The sequence below is a fragment of the Neomonachus schauinslandi genome, chromosome 7, assembly GCF_002201575.2.
Source record: "Neomonachus schauinslandi chromosome 7, ASM220157v2, whole genome shotgun sequence".
In the NCBI taxonomy this organism is placed as follows: Eukaryota; Metazoa; Chordata; class Mammalia; order Carnivora; family Phocidae; genus Neomonachus; species Neomonachus schauinslandi.
In genome coordinates this window covers 47,178,441-47,200,489 of record NC_058409.1, presented here as the reverse complement: position 1 = coordinate 47,200,489, position 22,049 = coordinate 47,178,441, and the positions used below count along the sequence as shown (strand labels likewise).

At 39.8% G+C, this 22,049-nt stretch overlaps 1 protein-coding gene across 1 annotated transcript in view; it reads right to left on the bottom strand.

The window, feature by feature from the left end:
* NLN (neurolysin) overlaps positions 1-22,049 on the bottom strand; it is a 98,615-nt gene that overhangs the window by 55,919 nt on the left and 20,647 nt on the right. Inside the window, exon 2 of the mRNA XM_044916778.1 lies at positions 6,351-6,356. Coding sequence (XP_044772713.1) covers positions 6,351-6,356 — 6 coding nt within the window. The remainder of the gene's footprint in view (positions 1-6,350; positions 6,357-22,049) is intronic.

Genomic DNA, 22,049 nt, shown 5'->3' with positions numbered 1-22,049 from the left:
TTTTTCTTTTTTTTTTTTTTTTTCTTAACATATATTGCGTTATTTGTTTCAGAGGTACAGATCTGAGATTCAACAGTCTTGCAAAATTCACAGCGCTTACCAGAGCACATACCCTCCCCAGTGTCTCTCACCCAGTCACCCCATCCTTCCCACCCCACCCCCCACTCCAGCAACCCTCAGTTTGTTTCCTGAGATTAAGAATTCCTCATATCAGTGAGATCATATGATACTTGTCTTTCTCTGATTGACTTATTTCACTCAACATAATACCCTCCAGTTCCATCCACGTCGTTGCAAATGGCAAGATCTCGTTCCTTTTGATGGCTGCATAATATTCCATTGTATATATATACCAGATCTTCTTTATCCATTCATCTGTTGATGGACATCTTGGCTCTTTCCACAGTTTGGCTATTGTGGACATTGCTGCTATAAACATCGGGGTGCACGTACCCCTTCGGATCCCTACTTTTGTATCTTTGGGGTAAATACCCAGTAGTGCAATTGCTGGATCATATGGTAGCTCTATTTTCAACTTTTTGAGGAACCTCCATACAGTTTTCCAGAGTGGCTGCACCAGCTTGCATTCCCACCAACAGTGTAGGAGGGTTCCCCTTTCTCCGCATCCCCGCCAACATCTGTCATTTCCTGACTTGTTAATTTTAGCCATTCTGACAGGTGTGAGGTGGTATCTCATTGAGGTTTTGATTTGGATTTCCCTGATGCCGAGCGATACTGAGCACTTTTTCATGTGTCTGTTGGCCATTTGGATGTCTTCTTTGGAAAAATGTCTTTTCATGTCTTCTGCCCATTTCTTGATTGGATTCTTTGTTCTTTGGGTGTTGAGTTTGATGAGTTCTTTATAGATTTTGGATACTAGCCCTTTATCTGATATGTCATTTGCAAATATCTTCTCCCATTCTGTTGGTTGTCTTTTGGTTTTGTTGACTGTTTCCTTTGCTTTGCAAAAGCTTTTTATCTTGATGAAGTCCCAATAGTTCATTTTTGCCCTTGCCTCCCTTGCCTTTGGCGATGTTTCTAGGAAGAAGTTGCTTCGGCTGAGGTCAAAGAGGTTGCTGCCTGTGTTCTCCTTTAGGATTTTGATGGACTCCTGTCTCACATTGAGGTCTTTCAACCATTTTGAGTCTATTTTTGTGTGTGGTGTAAGGAAATGGTCCAGTTTCATTCTTCTGCATGTGGCTATCCAATTTTCCCAACACCATTTGTTGAAGAGACTGTCTTTTTTCCATTGGACATTCTTTCCTGCTTTGTCAAAGATGAGTTGACCATAGAGTTGAGGGTCCATTTCTGGGCTCTCTACTCTGTTCCATTGATCTATGTGTCTGTTTTTGTGCCAGTACCATGCTGTCTTGATGATGACAGCTTTGTAATAGAGCTGGAAGTCCGGAATTGTGATGCCGCCGGCTTTGCTTTTCTTTTTCAACATTCCTCTGGCTATGCGGGGTCTTTTCTGGTTCCATACAAATTTTAGGATTATTTGTTCCATTTCTTTGAAAAAAGTGGATGGTATTTTGATGGGGATTGCATTGAATGTGTAGATTGCTCTAGGTAGCATTGACATCTTCACAATATTTGTTCTTCCAATCCATGAGCATGGAATGTTTTTCCATTTCTTTGTGTCTTCCTCAATTTCTTTCATGAGTATTTTATAGTTTTCTGAGTACAGATCCTTTGTCTCTTTGGTTAGATTTATTCCTAGGTATCTTATGGTTTTGGGTGCAATTGTAAATGGGATCGACTCCTTAATTTCTCTTTCTTCTGTCTTGTTGTTGGTGTATAGGAATGCCACTGACTTCTGTGCATTGATTTTATATCCTGCCACTTGACTGAATTCCTGTATGAGTTCTAGCAGTTTTGGGGTGGAGTCTTTTGGGTTTTCCACATAAAGTATCATATCATCTGCAAAGAGTGAGAGTTTGACTTCTTCCTTGCCAATTTGGATGCCTTTGATTTCTTTTTGTTGTCTGATTGCTGTGGCTAGGACTTCCAATACTATGTTGAATAGCAGTGGTGATAGTGGACATCCCTGCCGCGTTCCTGACCTTAGGGGGAAAGCTCTCAGTTTTTCCCCATTGAGAATGATATTCGCTGTAGGTTTTTCATAGATGGCTTTTATGATATTGAGGTATGTACCCTCTATGCCTATACTCTGAAGAGTTTTGATCAAGAAAGGATGCTGTACTTTGTCAAATGCTTTTTCTGCATCTATTGAGAGGATCATATGATTCTTGTTCTTTCTTTTGTTAATGTATTGTATCACATTGATTGATTTGCGGATGTTGAACCAACCTTGCAGCCCAGGGATAAATCCCACTTGGTCATGGTGAATAATCCTTTTAATGTACTGTTGGATCCTATTGGCTAGTATTTTGGTGAGAATTTTTGCATCCATGTTCATCAGGGATATTGGTCTGTAATTCTCCTTTTTGATGGGGTCTTTGTCTGGTTTTGGGATCAAGGTAATGCTGGCCTCATAAAATGAGTTTGGAAGTTTTCCTTCCATTTCTATTTTTTGGAACAGTTTCAGAAGAATAGGTATTAATTCTTCTTGAAATGTTTGGTAGAATTCCCCTGGGAAGCCATCTGGCCCTGGGCTTTTGTTTTTTGGGAGATTTTTGATGACTGCTTCAATTTCCTTAGTGGTTATAGGTCTGTTCAGGTTTTCTATTTCATCCTGGTTCAGTTTTGGTAGTTGGTACATCTCTAGAAATGCATCCATTTCTTCCAGGTTATTTAATTTGCTGGCATAGAGTTGCTCATAATATGTTCTTATAATTGTTTGTATTTCTTTGGTGTTGGTTGTGATCTCTCCTCTTTCATTCATGATTTTGTTGATGTGGGTCATTTCTCTTCTCTTTTTGATAAGTCTGGCCAGGGGTTTATCAATCTTGTTAATTCTTTCAAAGAACCAGCTCCTAGTTTCATTGATCTGTTCTACTGTTCTTTTAGTTTCTATTTCATTGATTTCTGCTCTGATCTTGATTATTTCTCTTCTCCTGCTGGGTTTAGGCTTTATTTGCTGTTCTTTCTCCAGCTCCTTTAGGTGTAGGGTTAGGTTGTGTACTTGAGACCTTTCTTGCTTCTTGAGAAAGGCTTGTATTGCTATATACTTTCCTCTTAGGACTGCCTTTGCTGCATCCCAAAGATTTTGAATAGTTGTGTTTTCATTCTCATTGGTTTCCATGTATTTTTTTAATTCTTCTTTAATTTCCTGGTTGACCCATTCGTTCTTTAGTAGGATGCTCTTTAGCCTCCATGTATTTGAGTTCTTTCTGACTTTTGTCTTGTGATTGAGCTCTAGTTTCAAAGCATTGTGGTCTGAAAATAGGCAGGGAATGATTCCAATCTTTTGGTACCGGTTGAGACCTGATTTATGACCTAGGATGTGATCTATTCTGGAGAATGTTCCATGGGCACTAGAGAAGAATGTGTATTCCGTTGCTTTGGGGTGGAATGTTCTGAATATGTCTGTAAAGTCCATTTGGTCCAGTGTGTCATTTAAAGTCTTTATTTCCTTGTTGATCTTTTGCTTAGATGATCTGTCCATTTCAGTGAGGGGGGTGTTAAAGTCCCCCACTATTATTGTATTGTTGTCGATGTGTTTCTTTGCTTTTGTTATTAATTGGCTTATATAATTGGCTGCTCCCAAGTTAGGGGCATAGATATTTACAATTGTTAGATCTTCTTGTTGGATAGATCCTTTAAGTATGATATAGTGTCCTTTCTCATCTCTTATTACACTCTTTGGTTTAAAATCTAATTTGTCTGATATAAGGATTGCCACCCCAGCTTTCTTTTGGTGTCCATTAGCATGGTAAATGGTTTTCCACCCCCTCACTTTCAATCTGGGGCTGTCTTTGGGTCGAAAATGAGTCTCTTGCAGACAGCATATCGATGGGTCTTGTTTTTTAATCCAGTCTGATAGCCTGTGTCTTTTGATTGGGGCATTGAGCCCATTTACATTCAGGGTAACTATTGAAAGATAGGAATTTAGTGCCATTGTATTGCCTGTAAGGTGACTGTTACCGTATATTGTCTGTGTTCCTTTCTGGTCTATGTTGCTTTTGGGGTCTCTCTTTGCTTAGAGGACTCCTTTCAAGATTTCCTGTAGGGCTGGTTTTGTGTTTGCAAATTCCTTTAGTTTTTGTTTGTCCTGGAAGCTTTTTATCTCTCCTTCAATTTTCAATGACAGCCTAGCTGGATATAGTATTCTTGGCTGCATATTTTTCTCGTTTAGTGCTCTGAATATATCCTGCCAGTCCTTTCTGGCCTGCCAGGTCTCTGTGGATAGGTCTGTTGCCAATCTAATGTTTCTACCCTTGTAGGTTACATATCTCTTCTCCCGAGCTGCTTTCAGGATTTTCTCTTTGTCTATGAGACTCGTAAGTTTTACTATTAGATGTCGGGGTGTTGACCTATTTTTATTGATTTTGAGAGGGGTTCTCTGTGCTTCCTGGATTTTCATGCCTGTTTCCTTCCCCAAATTAGGGAAGTTCTCTGCTATAATTTGCTCCATTATACCTTCTGCCCCTCTCTCTCTTTCTTCTTCTTCTGGGATCCCAATTAGTCTAATGTTGTTTCGTCTTATGGTATCGCTTATCTCTCGAATTCTGCCCTCGTGATCCAGTAGTTGTTTATCTCTCTTTTTCTCAGCTTCTTTATTTTCCATCATTTCATCTTCTATATTGCTGATTCTCTCTTCTGCCTCATTTATTCTAGCAGTTAGCGCCCCCATTTTTGATTGCACCTCATTAATAGCCTTTTTGATTTCTACTTGGTTGGATTTTAGTTCTTTTACTTCTCCAGAAAGGGTTTCTCTAATAACTTCCATATTTTTTTCAAGCCCAGCTAGTATCTTTAAAGTGATGATTCTGAACTCTAGATCTGACATTGTACTAATGTCCGTATTGAGTAGGTCCCTGGCAGTCGGTACTACCTCTTGTTCTTTTTGTTGAGGTGATTTTTTCCGTCTTGTCATTTTGTGCAGAGGAGAATAGATTAATGAGAGAACAAAATGCTAGCAGAGTAACAACGTCCCCAGAAAATATACTCTAAACAAATCAGAAAAGACCTGAAGCAGTGGGAAAAGAAAGGGAAAGAGAGAAAAAAGAAAAAGAAAAAAAAGAAAAAGATAAAGATAAAAACAAAAACAAACAAAACAAAACAACAACAAAAAAACCAGAATGTGATCAAATATGATCAGTGCCACACACTAGATTTGGGGTGTATTTTGGTCTTTTAGAAGAAAGTGCCTCCCAAAATTTTAAAGAAAGAAAAACTTATATATGTACAAAACTAAGGGTTGATATGATGAAGGGATGGAATATAACTGTAGAGATGGAAATTATAAAAAATTTTATAAAAGGAATTGATAAGAAGTTGTTTGAAAAAAGAAAGAAGAGGATTTAAAAAAAGAAAAAAAAAAGGGAGAGGATGTGATCAGGCAGGGGAACAGAAAACACCATATACTAGAGATTTAGGGTATATTTTGATCTGTTAGAAGAAACTATCTCAAAATTTTAAAGAGAGAACAACTTATATATATAAGCCAAAAATATGGGTAACTACTATGAAGGGATAGAATATGACTCTAAAAATGAAAAATAAAAATGTTTTTTTTTTTTAAAAAAAAGGGATTGATAAGATGTTGGTTGAAAAAGGGAAAAAGAAAAATTCAAAAAGAATAAAAAAAGAAAAAAAGACAGTTAAAAAAAAATTAACTTTGAAAGACTACAGAATCATGGTAAAAAAGCCATGAATTCTATGTGCAGTAGTCCCCTAGAGCTGGAGTTCTGCCGTTCTCATTGATGGGTAAACTTAGTCTTGGCTGGCTGTTCTCGCTGATCTTCTGGGGAGGGGCCTGTTGCCGTGGTTTCCAAATGTCTCTGCGGGAGGCAGAATTGCCCCGCCCTTGCCCCCTCCCAGCTAAGTAATCTGCTCAGGTTTGCTCTCCGGGGCTTTTGTTCCCTGCGAGCTTTCCGTACAGCTTTGGAGGCGGAGAGTGAAAATGGCGGCCTCCCAATCTCCGCCCCGGAGGAGCCGAGAACTCGGGGTCCCGCTTCTCAGTGAGCCCCCAGAGAAAAGCCGTCAGTCACTCCCGTCTCCCCGGTCTCCAGCCGCACTCCGTGCTCACCCGGCCTGTGACCGCGCGTTTCTATCTCTGGCACCCGACCCCGGGTGGAGTCTCCAAACCCAGCCGATCCCTGCGGTGCACTCCCGCGCGGCTCCTCCCAGGGGAGGAAGGTGAGTCTCCCCGGATCTGCCGCTTGTTGGGTCCCTGCTGCAGGTGCAGGGGCCCGACTGTGCCGCGGATCTCGGTTTATGGCAACCCCGAGCTGAGAGCCCGCGCCTGGGCTCCGCCTCTGCAGCCGGCTTCCCTGCTGCGTTACCTGGGAGCTCTGCCACACTCAGGCACCCCCGGTCTTTCTGTGACCCCGAGGGTCCTGAGACCACACTGTCCCGGAGGGTTCCACACCCCGCTTAGCCACCAGAGTGACGTCCCTCGGCGGAGCAGACTTTTAAAAGTTCCGATTTTGTGCTCCGCGGCTCTATCACTTGCCAGAAGCGGCCGACGGAGGCCCCTCCCCCGCCGTTATCCTCCCGAATATCGCCTCGGATTCACTTCTCCGCACGTCCTACCTTCCAGAAAGTGGTCGCTTTTCTGATGAGAGAGTTGTTGCTCTTCTTTTCTTCGATCTCCTGTTGAGTTTGTAGGTGTTCAGAATGGTTTGATCCCTATCCAGCTGAATTCCTGAGAGGAGACGAAATCCAGGTCTCCTACTCCTCCGCCATCTTGCTCCGCCCCACATTATTGCCTTTTAATAGATGATGCAGTTGAGGCTCAGAGAGGCTAAGTGACTTATCTAAGGTCATTCACTTAACAGATACTTATGAGCATATACTGTCTGGTCATTGTGACAGTCATCAAAAAGAAACAGGCAAATTGAGTAGGACCCTGCTATTGTAATATAGTGGAGAAATGAATTGATAAATGAACTATTATACTATATTGAGATGAGCACTATGACAGGGATAAACAGAGGGAACTCTGAAAGACCACAGAAGGAAGTTTTCTAGAAGATTTTCCAGAGGGTGTAAGGAGCATAGAATCAATATGATGTGGTACTTGGTTTAGGTGTGGGTGGGGGGAGAGAGTCAAGGATGTTGTCCAGGATTCTGTCTTGAAACCAGATGGATGGATGGTGGTGGTACCATCACTAAACTAGGAAATTCAGAAGGAGGTGGCTCTTTGTGGGGAAAAGGAGAAATTCAATTTTGGACTTGCCAAGTTTGAAGTGGCTGCAGCACATATAAGTGGAATTCATTAATATTAGATGATAATTGGAGTTATAGGGCTGGTTGAACTGGCCCAAGGGAGTTTGCAGAATAAGAACAGAACAACCGAGCCTTAACTCTAATTTAGTCATTGAGGTAGAAGGAAACAAGCCAGAATGGATTTAGGAAGTTGTGAAAAGTATGCATAGAAAAAGGGAAGGAGTGCATTAAGTGCCAAATGTACAAATCTCAAAAAAGATGGAAGAGTCTGTTAAATTTAGCAGCAGGAATGTCCCTGATGGCTCTGGCAAGAGCAGTGTCAGTGGGATGGTAGTGGTGGAAGTCAGAATCCTATGATTGAGGGGGAGGAAGAAGGTAAAGAACTGGAGAGTGCATCTAAGCAATTCTCTAGAGCTGGATATATTTCAGCTAAGAAGAGAGACTACAGCCTCAGTAAAATAAAACAGGTAAAGTGGGAGTACTTAGGTTATAGTAAAAAAGTATGGGTTTGAATTTAAGAATTCAAAGGTTAAGCAGTCTGACAAGACCCAGGACATTTTTCCCAGAAGTGGGTGGTTGATATAAATGAGGTGTAAGAGTACAAATGACCGACCATCTAGTACTGGATAAACTGTCTATGTGAGGGGCCCCTGGGTGGCTCAGTCGGTTAAGCGGCTGCCTTCGGCTCAGGTCATGATCCCAGGGTACTGGGATCGAGCCTTGAATCGGGCTCCCTGCTCTGTGGGGAGCCTGCTTCTCCCTCTCCCTCTGCCTGCCACTCCCCCTGCTTGTGCTCCCTCTCTCTGTATCAAATAAATAAAAAGAAATCTTTAAAAAAAAAAAAAATCTATGTGAACACATAGAGTCAGCAGCTTGAGAGCTGAGCCTGGGAATAGAAAGGAAGACTGAGCCAGAAACCAAAGTCTTCAAAGACTGGAGAAGACCAACCAGGTAGTTGGGGGAGGACATCGTGAGCAGGATGTAGAATGATAAAACAAGACTGTGAGCCTCAAAGGCGTTTTCATACAATGGTGAAGAAGTGTTCACCTGGGCACATAACTGGGGGCAAGGCAGGAGCTGGGGAACAAAGAAGATGCAGTCTTTCCTCCTTACTTTGTGCTATATGGGGTGTGGAAGAAAAAGGGATGTAGAGAAAATATTTTCCCCAGGGTTGAATGGATTCCAGTAAAGGTTAATAGAAGAAAAGACAATCCGGAGAGTATAAAAAAGTGGAGGAGTTTGTTTATTATGGGACAACGGTTCCAGAAAAAATGAGGGAGAAGTCTAAGAGTAGAATAGATAGCTAGATAGGTGTTGGTTGTCCAGCCATTCGCTGCTTCTGTCCAACTAAGTATGTATACATTTTTCTTCCCGGTCCCCATGCACCACCAACTCCCCGCCCCAGTCCATGATCTGTGAAGGTAGCTGTCTTTACCCTCAGAACTCCTGTTCCCAATGTGTGTAAGCGAGCAAGCTTATGTCCTGGACAGCACCTTAGGAAAAAGAGGAGAACCTGACTTAGGATGAAACAAACACTGTGAACAGAAGAATAGGAAGGAAAGCAAATATTTACTGATATCCCTGAGCCCCTGCATCAGTTAATTCTGAAACCTGACCTAGAGCTACTTTCCAGTTATGTTTAAGCCAGTTTGAAGACAGTTTCATGTTATTTACTTCATAGAGGATCCTAACTGATACAGGAATGAAAACTGATAAAGGAATGAACACACACACACACACAAGTATGAAGGGCACAACAAGAAATAATGGATGACTGGAGGGTCTTAAATGCTTGGTGGTGGCTGAAAATAATATGGACGAAAAGTTGTGTGTGGAGTTGGCTGAAAATATCCAAAATAATTATTTCCATAATCCCTCATGGAAACACAGAGCTGAGGCCGCAAGGAGGAGTCAGCCATGACCATGACTGACCAGCTTTCCAACGAAGTTCCAGTAAGAGTGAAGAGGCTGGTCATGGGATTGCTGATGCAATGACCAGCAAGTGGACTGATGACTGAAACATAGCACTTCTGCAGCTTCACCCCCTGTTCTTTTCTCGACTCTTCCAAGTACAAACCAATTATTACAGATAAATTTTCATTATTGTTAAACACTTTTTTTTAAAGATTTTATTTGTCAGAGAGAGAGCACAAGCAGGGGGAGTGGCAGGCAGAGGGAGAGGGAGAAGTGGGCTCCCCGCTGAGCAGGGAGCCCAACAAGGGGCTTGATCCCAGGGTTCTGGGATCACGACCTGAGCCGAAGGCAGCCGCTTAACCAACTGAGCCACCCAGGCACCCCACTGTTAAACACCTTTAAGAGAAAATTACTTCAAACATTTATTGATAAGATAAACCTCCACTAGTTTTCCTTTATTTCCTAATATTTATCTAAAGGTTGAGTGTTTGATCACAGCATACGTGATTTTAACTCATTGTAACTGGTAAAGATATGAGCACCTCCACCCTGGCTGAAAAGATATACTCATGATCACCCTTGTATGGTTTCTGTTGCAATTAATGAAAAACTACCCCTTCCTTGAAGTGATACTATTCCCTGAATACAGAAGGGATAAAAAGAAAGGAACAGAAGTTAGAAACCATAATTTTATGCGTCAAAAGAACACATTATATTTTTTTACCTTATACTTTTCCTAACCTTCTGGGATTCTGTTTTAATCTCTTTCAGGATTTATAATTCTTGTTACCAAAGAAAAGGAGACAAAAGGATTCCCTCCTACTTCTAACTAAAACATTTTGATCTATTAAGAATTTTTCTATCTGCATCGTCTCTGCTTTTCCTCTTCCTTCGTCATTTTGCTGGATTATCCCTATTCCCCTTTGTTATGATTTCAAGCTCATTCAACGCTTTAGATGCTGGTACATTTATCTTTTCTTCCCCTTCAGCGGCTCTGTAGCCCTGGAGAACTGCACCTCTGTGGGAGAACCAGTGCACCTGCAATCACTCTAGCAAATGTGATTGTACCCTTGAGACTCTGGTGAGGCTTTTTCTGGTAACTTTTTGCAACTACAAAGTACCAAAGTCGAAAGCAGGCAATGCAGCATGATTCTGTCTTCTCTACAGGAGTTATTACATGTAATTATTTGAAAATGAGACTCTAGATTAAAGCTGAGATTTCTACTGTGTAATTAAACACTAGTTTGTTTTTCTTTCTATAACTTCTGTAAACTTCTATTATTTCTGTACCATCCATACCTTCTTCATTGTGTCTTCTCTCTTTAAAGCACTTTTCAACACAAAACTCTGAAACTTCTACCCAAGAAATAATACAGCATACTATAATGGAATTGACAGGAAGGTGCATTTGTTAGGGCTGCTGTGTCCTGTGTCCAAAAAACAAATAAGGCTTGGCAAAAACAAAAACAAAAAACAAGTGGCACAGATTTTGAACGAGATCACCAGGTTGCAGAATTTCATTAGGAAAAATGAGCATGCTACAATTATTCTGAGTTAATTACTGTTTTAAAATTTTTGCAAAACATTTTATGGAATGTACTTTTAGAAATGCTCTGACTTATTGGATTCATATTCTTTTGAAGCATAGTTTAAAGGCCTCCATTTCCTGCCATCAGGGCTTCTTTGACCATTCCTGTTCATCCAAATCTGAGCTTCTATCTCCTTTTACTTATGCCATTCATTTTAGGCATTTAAATTACTATCATCCACCTGTTCAATTGGCTTGACTCATACTCTAAATTAGACTAGGGCTTTCCCAAGCACAATAACCACTGTACATATCTTTTGTCAAAATCCCCAACCCTATCACACTGCACACTGCTGAGCACACAGTAGATGCTCATTTTGTACCTGAGATGGGACTGATGTGGCTAAAACACTGCAGCAACACTATCTTCTTTCAATGTCACAAATAAATATCCATGCAGGGAAATGTGTTTTATTAGAACCAGGACTAGAGTGAAGATCATTCTGCAAAATGTCCTAACTTCTATTCCCCAAAATTTACACTTTATCCATGTCCTCATCCTTTCTCTGAAGTGGTGGCATAGCATTTCCTGAAACTTCCCCAATTCTTTAAAACACCTGGCAAACAGTCCTAGTATTGACTTTAGAACTAATGTTTTAAGCGGCTACTGAGGACTGTAATGCTCCCAGGCTGGAATTATGTTTTCGATCTCAGCTCAAACTTCACCTTCTCCAGGAAGCCTTTTTTGACTATCTTCAGCTGTTTTAGGAACTGTTCCTCTGTTAACCAATAGTACTCTACATGTCCAATGACCAAAGCACTTATACTGAAGAGTAATCACCTATTGACTTGGTTGTGTGTCCAATAGACCTTGAGCAGAGACTGGGTTTTAGTGATACATGTAGACCCTGAACCTAACATTGTTTGTGGTACATGTATACTTTAACAGTGACAGGCTAACCCAAAAAATTCCACTTAAGGTTATTTAATACTTTTCTTCTATTATCTACATGTCCAATATACAAGTAGTTCCATTTGAGAGTATTCAGCCTCTGTTGAGCATTATATAAAGCTCTGATCTGCAATTAGAGAAGATGGTGCAGACAGGAAGACAGCAGGTATTGGACTCAAGCATCCTGAATGTTGCTAATAATTTTTCTTCTGAATCGACTGCTGAATTGGAGGAACAAATTCAGGATTAGTACTCAATTGTTACTGAGCCCTCCAGTTTGGGTACTTAGAGCTCTCTAACAAAGGTAAGCATCTGGTATTTGAGTTACTAGTGGTCTAGCAACAGCTTTTTCATGTAAGGACTTTTTATTTTTGTATTTTATTTTTTTAAAGACTTTATTTTTTAAAAGACTTTATTTTGAGACAGAGTGAGAGCGAGAGAGAGCGAGCATGAGCAGGGGGAGGGGCAGAGGGAGAAGCAGGCTCCTCGCTGAGGACCCTGGGATCATGACCTGAGCTGAAGGCAGATATTTAACCGACTGAGCCACTCAGGCGCCCCCATTTAAGGACCTTTTAATTTGGCTTAGGATAGACCTGTTCCATGAACAGAATGTTATAGAATTACATGCCTTAGAATAAGTCACCTTTTACCAGTAAACAGAGACTCAGAGTCTTAGCTAAGATTATTACTTTTGATGTTCTTTAGCAGAACTGATGTCCAGAAAAATCCTTCTAGCTTGACTACTGAGTTTACAGGGAATACAATTAAGTATGATAATCTCTTGAACCTCTACCCATTCCCGTGTTTTTTCTCTTAGTTTTAAAGAAAGAGGTGTCTTCCAACTTATGGTCTTCAATTTTTGCGTCCTGCAAATTTTCCACTTACTGTCTCCACTTCCTTGTCTTAATCACTAATTCGTCTACATTATTTCACTAAAAGTTCCCTGGCAAAGCTCACTTTTACTCTTTCTTAGTCCTTCTTCCACTTTTCTGACCATTTATTTTTCGTCTCCTTTGTTGGCTTCTCTTCCCGTATCCACTGAAAAAAGTTGGTGTCTCCCATGATTCCAGCCAGATGCCTAGCTAGAGCTCCAGACCTGAAGACATCTCAAATGCAACATGTTCAAAATTTGATCTTTCTCATGAATGCCTACTCCCAGTTTACTCATCATCTAGGCTCTGAAGCTAGAAACTTGCCACATATCTGACTGATAAGTATCATCATCACTCCCACTATTTATTAAGAGCCTGCTAATGTGCTGGCATTATATCAAGAGTTTACATGATTTTTCTTATTTAATCCTCCCAAGAAGCCAAGAGCACATATTAATAACCTACTTGTATGGCACATGGAGAGTAAAGTGTCAAGATCACAGAGCGGGTGTGGAGCTGGGATTTAAACTTAGATCTGCATGCAAAAGCCCATATTTTTTTTTAAAAAGATTTTATTTATTTATTTGAGAGAGAGAATGAGAGAGAGCATGAGAGGGAAGAGGGTCAGAGGGAGAAGCAGACTCCCTGCTGAGCAGGGAGCCCGATGCGGGACTCGATGCCGGGACTTCAGGATCATGACCTGAGCCGAAGGCAGTCGTTTAACCAACTGAGCCACCCAGGCGCCCCCATATATATTTTTAAATTTTTTTATTCTTATGTTAATCCCCATACATTACATCATTAGTTTTAGATGAAGTGTTCCATGATTCATTGTTTGTGCATAACACCCAGTGCTCCATGCAGAATGTGCCCTCCTCAATACCCATCACCAGGCTAACCCACCTTTCCAGCCCCCTCCCCTCTAGAACCCTCAGTTTGTTTTTCAGAGTCCATCATCTCTCATGGTTCGTCTACCCCTCCGATTTCCCCCCCTTCATTCTTCCCCTCCTGCTATCTTTTTTTTTTTTTAACATATATTGCATTATTTGTTTCAGAGTTACAGATCTGAGATTCAACAGTCTTGCACAATTCACAGCGCTTACCAGAGCACATACCCTCCCCAGTGTCTATCACCCAGTTACCTCATCCCTCCCACCCCACCCCCCCACTCCAGCAACCCTCAGTTTGTTTCCTGCGATTAAGAATTCCTCATATCAGTGAGGTCATATGATACATGTCTTTCTCTGTTTGACTTATTTTGCTCAACATAATACCCTCCAGTTCCATCCACGTCGTTGCAAATGGCAAGATCTCATTCCTTTTGATGGCTGCATAATATTCCATTGTATATATATACCACATCTTCTTTATCCAGTCATGTCGATGGACATCTTGGCAAAAGCCCATATTCTTAACTACTATGCTATACTCATGTTGCAACCGCATCCTAGAGAAGGAAAACAATAGATTTCTCACTAGTCACACCTCCATGATTGTCCACCCAGCTCATAATGGGGAGAGAATCAGGCAAGTCAAGCATACATACTGACGTCACTTGTCTCATCTGCTATCTATACCACTCCCTGAAGGAATGCTGCAAGGGCTGTGGAGGAGTGCCCAACTTCAGCTTTCATCCAGCTCTGAAAAACAGGCCATGTAGGCATAGGCAGCTTAGAGTTACCCATTTCCAAAGACTACAACACCTCAAACTGGGACAACCTGATGGTTACTCTTTGCACCCAGGTCTCATTCTTTTCCAGAGCCCTTTGATTAACTGTTCCTAGGTAAGCAGTAAACTACTTGAAAAAGTGTACTCACCAGAAGCTGCAAACACATTCTTAATGTACTCAAGCAAACAATTTTACCTTTCACATAGATAAGGTTCAGCCAAAGCATTCTAAGAAAACTTTCATGCAAAAAATGCTAGTTCTTTATTCCCTGGTGATTTCTCAGATAAGATACGGTGAGCTATTACCATCATCTGTGAATATGCCTACACTCCAGATTATATTATCAAGAAAAGATTCATCATAAAGGAATTTTCCATGAAGTAAATTAGTTGTTTCAGTCATTCCTTTAATTAATACTTAGTGAGGTTACAAAGGTGAATAAGACACAGTTATTGCCCTGCAGGAGCTTACAGACTAGTGAGGAAGAGACAAAGAGACAGAATACAAGCCAGCAAATTTTATATGAATAAAGTGATGGGGAATTTAGAGGACAGAGCAAGTAACTCTGCCATGGGGAAGTTCTTCTGTATTTCTCACTCTCTGCATACGGACCGACAGATACACACACACTCCTCTTTCTTTTATATCCTTTGTATAAAATATTTTATTTTCAATATTTTATTATTATTCTTATTAGCTGTTGCTAAATAGCTAACAGAATTGATCTAGAGTTAATACACTTCCATTTTATTTCAATTAGCATTTGTGGAAGGTCTTCCAAGTGTATTCCAGGAAATGTTCCTAACATTAGCTACTTCTAACTTCTAAATTCCTTAAGTTCAATGTTTCAGGGTCTATATGTCAACTGGATACTTTATACAATCTGTATTAAAAAACTAAAAAATAAATGATACATCTAAAGACTGCTTTGGTCTTTTTTTAATCTATAAGGAAAAAAGCATTAATTTATAAGTTAAGTCCCTATGAAGTGCCTGATACTCAGTAGATGCTTGTTGAATGGATTAAAATCGGTATGAAGATTGAATACCAGCCATAGATTGGCTGGTGAAACACTCAGAAGGCTGACTGATCTGTTTCTCCTAAGTCAGGGGAAAAATGAAGACATTCTCTTTCTAATTCTACTAGAATGTAAGCTCTTTAAGAACACACTCCATGCCTTAGTCACCTTTGTGTTTCTTGGCAAATGTGGAAGAATGTCTTAGTGCAAAGTATACATGCTGTAATTGTTGAATCAATGAGATAGAAAAGTGATAAAAAATCTAAATTTGTCCTAGAATGACTATTAAGTTCAGCCCAAGACAGCAAGTAAATAAGGTAATAAGGCAATCAAGAGAAAGTGCCAAGACAATAAAGTTGTTGAAGAAAAGCAATTAAGTAAGGGATCTATCATAAAGATACTTTGAGTCATGGACACATATCTACAGAATATGCCAGGAGATTTGGAAAGTGAAGTACACAGTAAGACTGCTATTGCTTCCACCTGCTGGTATGGGAAAGTAATTTCTTAGATTACACAGAAAATGTTTAGCAGCTCTAGGAAAACTTTGAAAATAACAGTGAACTTTCAAATGCTCTTGCAAAGGCAACATAGCACACTTCCCATAAAGAGCCCATTCACAAAAATGTATACCATGATCTCAGCCACAAATACTTTGAATACACGGCAGAACTACCCTGAACATAGAGACATTCCAGTGGCCTTTATTTTGAGTAGCCTCCTATGTCTGATAAAGCTAAAAGCAGTATCTATTTTCTTTCATTGTACAGTCCCTTTTTTTGCACTCACAGAAGTAGCATTTAAATTTGATGACTAATGGTCACAGAAATTCACACATGCGAAAATACACAAACACACAGAAATGAGTGGATATAAAACTGGTGAAATGTGAATAAGGTTGGCGGATCGCATCAATTCCATATTGTAACTGGGGAAAACTGTATGAAGTGGATATGGGACCATTCTGAGTTATCTCTCATAGCTGCATGTAAATCTGTATCTCAACATTTAAAGTTTTTTTTTTTTTTAAAGATTTTATTTATTTATTTGAGAGAGAAACACAGAGATAGTGACAGAGGCAGCAAGAGAGAGCACAAGCAGGGAAGAGAGGGAGAAGCAGGCTCCCTGCTGAACTGGGAGCACGACTCAGGGCTTGATCCCAGGACCCTGGAATCATGACCTGAGCCGAAGGCAGATGCTTAACTGACTGGGTCACCCAGGCACCCCTCAAAATTTAAAGTTTTTTAAAAAGGTGGCTGAGTGCTGTATATACCACCACTTGTGGCTCCTTTCAGGGGAGGGAGAGTCAAAGTATGACTGGTTTTTCCAAAGTATAAAATCCATGACTCCACAATGACATACATGAGTGAAAAAGAAAGAAGGAAGGAAGGAAGGAAGTAAAGAAGGAAGGAGATAATGAACCAAGGAAGGAAAAAAACAAGCTTCCGTACAGGTAAATTCCAAATATTTGGTGTAGATACTCCAATGCTCAAGAAGGTGAAGATTAACTTCTCTCCTGCCTTGGGTATGGGCTGCACTTAGTGAATTGCTCCCAAAGAGGAAGGGCATGGAGAAGTGGAGAAAAGTAACTTAAGAGGAGAGAAACCTGGCAAACACTACCTCAGCCAACTGACCAAGATTAACATCATCAGTGATGTCATGTAGACATCGTGTACCCCTAAACATGATATGATAAAAAGGGCACAATATCTCTGCAGTCTTCTTCCCCAAAACCTGTAACCTTAGTCTAATTGTGAGATAAACACAAATTGAGGGATATTCCATAAAATATCTGTTGGTACTACTCAGAACTCTCAAGGCTGGTAAAAACAAAGACTGAATCATTCTCACAGCCCAGAGGAGCCTAAGGGAACATGTGGATTAAATATAATGTGATCTCCTGAAAGGGATTCTGAAAGAGGAAAAGGATATTAGGGAAAAATAAGTGAAATCTGAATAAAGTATAGAATTTAATTAATAGTAATGTACACATATTGGTTCCTTGGTCGTACTAAAAAACCACTGTTGGTTCCATAGTAATGTAAGATGTTAACATTAAGGGAAACTGGGTAAGGGATTTATGGGAACTCTCTGTACTATCTTGGCAACTTCCTTATAAACCTGGAACTGTTTAAAAAAACAAAAGTTTATTTTTAAATATCAACAAAAATTTGATGACTGAAATAACTGGTGCAGCTATAAAGGTCCAATCTTGGTCTTACATAATGAAAATATACTATTTATTCTGGAGCCAATGCCACATACAACTTTAGTTGTGTACAACTTCCTATTATCAGTAAGGCTTAAAAGCAGAACTAATTATATTATACAAAGTCTCCCCTAGGAATGAATGATGATACAGTTTGGTGAACTCTTTCTTAAAATATTAGTGATCTGGGATGCCTGGGTGGTGCAGTCTGTTAAGTGACACACTCCTGGTTTCAACTGACTCCTGGTTTTGGCTCAGGTCATGAGGTCAGGGTTGTGAGACTGAGCCTGAAGTTGGGCTCCAGGCTGGGCTTGGAGCCCGCTTAAGATTCTCTCTCTCCCCCTCTGCCCCTCCCCATTTCCCTGCTGCCCCTTGTGCTGTCTCTCTCTAAAATAAATAAATGAATCTTTTTAAAAAGTTAGTGATCCACTTTAAAAAAAAAAAAAAGGGAAATTTTCTTTAGATTTTGGAATGTAATGTAAATAAGTTCTTGTTCCCAAATTTCACTATAAATAAATGAGAAGGGACTCTCCAAAGTCATCTTTTCCAAGAGATAGGAATAAAAATTTAAAATGTTAGAAAGAAATTGCTTAAGGTCATGTGAAGAACTGTGTGACACTAGAAATACTTGTACTATTTCTACTGTTGGCAAAGAGAACTTATAGAGAAGGCTGATTACAAAGTTATAAGGAAGGAAATAGAAAAATCTCAGGTTCTGAAAAATAGGAAGAAGATATTAGTCTGTTTTTCTCCTAATGTTGTGTATATAGGACAAGTGGTTTAATATTTATAGGTTTTAAAGAAATGCACTATAAATGAACATGAAAAGATTGCTTTTCTTAAATCCTTTAACTGGCTTAAGTAAAGCCACCTGAGAATCAGAGCATCTAAAATCAAGTGCTGCCTCACAAATGAAATCAAGACTTCCTTAATAATTCACTAGTAAATGGCCTACCCACACTCATGGAAAACCACAATTCAAAAAAGACATTCTACTTTTATTTTTCTCTAGGAGGATGAATAAATCGATTCTGGCACATTTAATTGGTGTTTGGGGTATACTTTTCAGAACTGAAATCCTTACTAAATTACTCAGGAGAGAGACTTCTCTCCTCGGTACATTAGTTAATACTTAGGCTCTTTTTTTGGGTCATCTCACATGGAAATTTTGTTGAATGAATGATGATGGCTAAATTCTCATGTTAGGCCTAGCTAACAACTAGCTTGTTTTTCTTTTTAAAGATTGGTTCAGCCACAAATAGGTGTTTGTTGTTATTACATGTGATGACGATATGTAGATTATGTATCTATTATCTATCAATTACTGTAGATTATGTATCTTTGAAAAATAATTTATCTCTGGGGCGCCTGGGTGGCTCAGTGGGTTAAGTGACTGCCTTCGGCTCAGGTCGTGATCCTGGAGTCCCGGGATCGAGTCCCGCATCGGGCTCCCTGCTCGGCGGGGAGTCTGCTTCTTCCTCTGACCTCCTCCCTCTCATGCTCTATCTCATTCTCTCTCTCAAATAAATAAAATCTTAAAAAAAAAAATTTATCTCTTAGAGCTATATACTGAAATACTTATGATTAAAGTAATACAATGTTGGGAATATGTTTCAAAATAATTGGAGGAGGAAGTATATGAAAATAGATTCGCCATGAGCGGACAATTTTGAAGCTTGGTGAGGGAGGTGCGTCTAATTTTTGGCTTTGGTTTATGATCAAAATTCTACATAATAAAAAAATTTAAAAAAAATTAATGACTTTTCATGTGCCTAGCTCTAGTTATTATTCTCAATTCAGACATGGTCTGAAAAACAGATGAACTCAACATTAACATGAACTCAATATATGAACTCATGCTGACAAGCATATTGAAAGGGACACAAGGGGCACCTGGCTGGCTCAGTTGGTACAGAATGCAACTCTTGATCTCAGGATTGTAAATTCAAGCCCCAGGCTGGGTGTAGAGATTGCTAAAAAATAAAATCTTAAAAATAAATAAATAAAAAGGGATACTAAATGGAGCAAACCTTAAAGGAAAACAAGAGCACAAGAATAAATATATATATATATATATTTTAAAGATTTTATTTATTTATTCATGACAGACAGAAAGAGAGAGAGAGGCAGAGGGAGAAGCAGGCTCCCAAGAAGCAGGGAGCCCAATGCGGGACTCGATCCCAGGACCCTGAGATCATGACTTGAGCCGAAGGTAGATGCTTAACCATCTGAGCCACCCAGGCGCCCAAGAATAAATATATTTAACCAGTGAATGAAGATTTACAAATTCACAGTTGGAAGGGGCCTTAGAAACCAGCCAGTTCAAATCCTTTAATTTGGGATGAAGGTCAGTGAAACCAACCATGGGCTTAGGCTTCACCATTTTACTTTCTTGCAGATATAATGAATGTTACATTGTAAATGGGTTGTTAGACAAGCTTCAAGGGATATGGCCAACAACTCTGAGTATAGCTATCAGATGGCTGGCATGCTACTTCATCTAGTTAAGAGTAAGCCTCTAGCAGCTGTAGCCCACTGTCAACCACTAATACCAGCACCATCAATAATAATAACAATGATAAACATTTATATAGCAGGTACTATTCTAAGTGCTTTTCATATACTAACTCATTTAATCCTTCCAACAACACTGTGACACAGATCACCTCCATTTTTAGAGATGATGAAATTAAGGCACAGAGAGGTTAAATAACTTACTTAAGGTCACACTGCTAGAAACGGCCAGTAACCCAGGCAATCTTTCTCCAGAGGCCATGCTATCCAATACTATAGTCTATCACCAAGCACTTGGGCACTCCTGCCATTCTCTTGAGGTTGCCCACAGCTCATCAGTGCCTGCTGCTTTTCTTTAGTCTGTCCTGTCCTTGTTGAGACAGGCACACACGAATCAGAAAGCATGGTATGTGTGGCTCTGTGTTGACACATGCTATGTCCCAATTCTCCTGTTGGTGTGGCCTAGCACCCCCTGGAAGCCAACTGCCTGTACTTTCGTGAGAAATAAAAAAGTCGTGAGAAATAAAAAAGAGACTATGTGAGAAAGGAAAATAATGATGACACCTTGTATTTCTATCAGATATGTATATCCTTAGCAAATTTTACATGATAAAAATGATTTTAAATTCTGAGACTGCCTACATAACCAAAAGACTACTCTTTAAAGCAGAGAAGAGTTTCCTCACCAATAAAAGATAGGTTTAAAAAAATTTTCCTAACAAACATGAAGATGAATAATTACCGACCCTCGGTCCTTTAGATTTCGAAGTCACACTGAAAGCAAAGGAAAGCACCTACTTGAATATAATACTAGGTCATTTTAGTTACTTGTGAAGTGCTTATCATGTCTATGCACTATGCTAAGTGTTTCCTCTGCATTACCTCATTTAATCCTCACTCTATAGATGAAGAAACCAATGCAGAGAAACATTCAATTAACTCGAGTCACAGAGCTAAGTAAGTAAGTGGCACGTGTGGGATGTGAACCAAGCAATCTTATTCCAGAATCTGAAAGCTTAACTATTTACTAAGCTACCTCTTTCAACCTAAAAATGTTATATATTTTTGTATAAGCCAAGCTGCTGATTACCGGTAGAATAATAGAACTTCAGAACTGGAAGTCATCCAGAATGATTCTGCTTTCTAGTGGAGCCCCAACAAGATTTGGTAAAGTGAGCATAGAAGGAGAAGGGGCATCCATGACCATTTTTCTGTTTTGCATAGAAATGAGTGAGAGCTAGAGGATTCAGGAGGAGAAGCAGATTACACTGTTTCTTTTTCTTTTATAGGGAGAGGGTGGGAGGACTGGAGAAAAAAGGAGCTTTACATGTATTCAATTTTAGAAATATGCAGTTTGTAACACCAGTAAGCTATCCAAGTGGAGATATGTAATAGGCATTTGGAACTCAGAAGAAAGTGAATGCAAAGCTAGTTGGTAAAGATAAAAAAATGAGAGACTATGTGAGAAAGGAAAATAATGGCTTCAAGGAAGTTAATGGCTAGTATGGCAGAGAAACACATTAGAATTTAGCAAACACTGGGGCGCCTGGCTGGCTCAGTTGGTGGAGCATGTGACTTTTGATCTTGGGGTTGCAAGTTCAAGCCCCACACTGGGTGTAGAGATTACTTAAAAACAAAATCTTCAAAAAGTAAAAAAGAATTTAGCAAATACTTATTGATCACTTTTGTGTACCAGACAATATAGGATTGTGAATGCAATTATAGTGTTACATCAAGATGTTACAGTTGGATAGAGGACCAATACTCAACCCAGACTGGGGAGTCAGAGAAAGCTTCCTGGAGAAGGGATATGAATAGGAATTACCTAGGAAAGGATGGACTAGGATGTGTGAAGCCTAAAAGCAAGCCTGGAATAGTGGAAAGACTAACAGAGGCCCATTTTTAATCACTGGGTAGTGTATTCTAGGAATCATAGCCAATTTAGAAGTTAGAAATGGAAATGAGAGAGAAATGAAGCTGGAGAGGTTGATAGGCAAGACTTTTTTTTTTTTTTACATCATGCTAGACTAGATTCTGAACTTCATACTGTAGTCAATGGGATACCCTCAGTGAGAG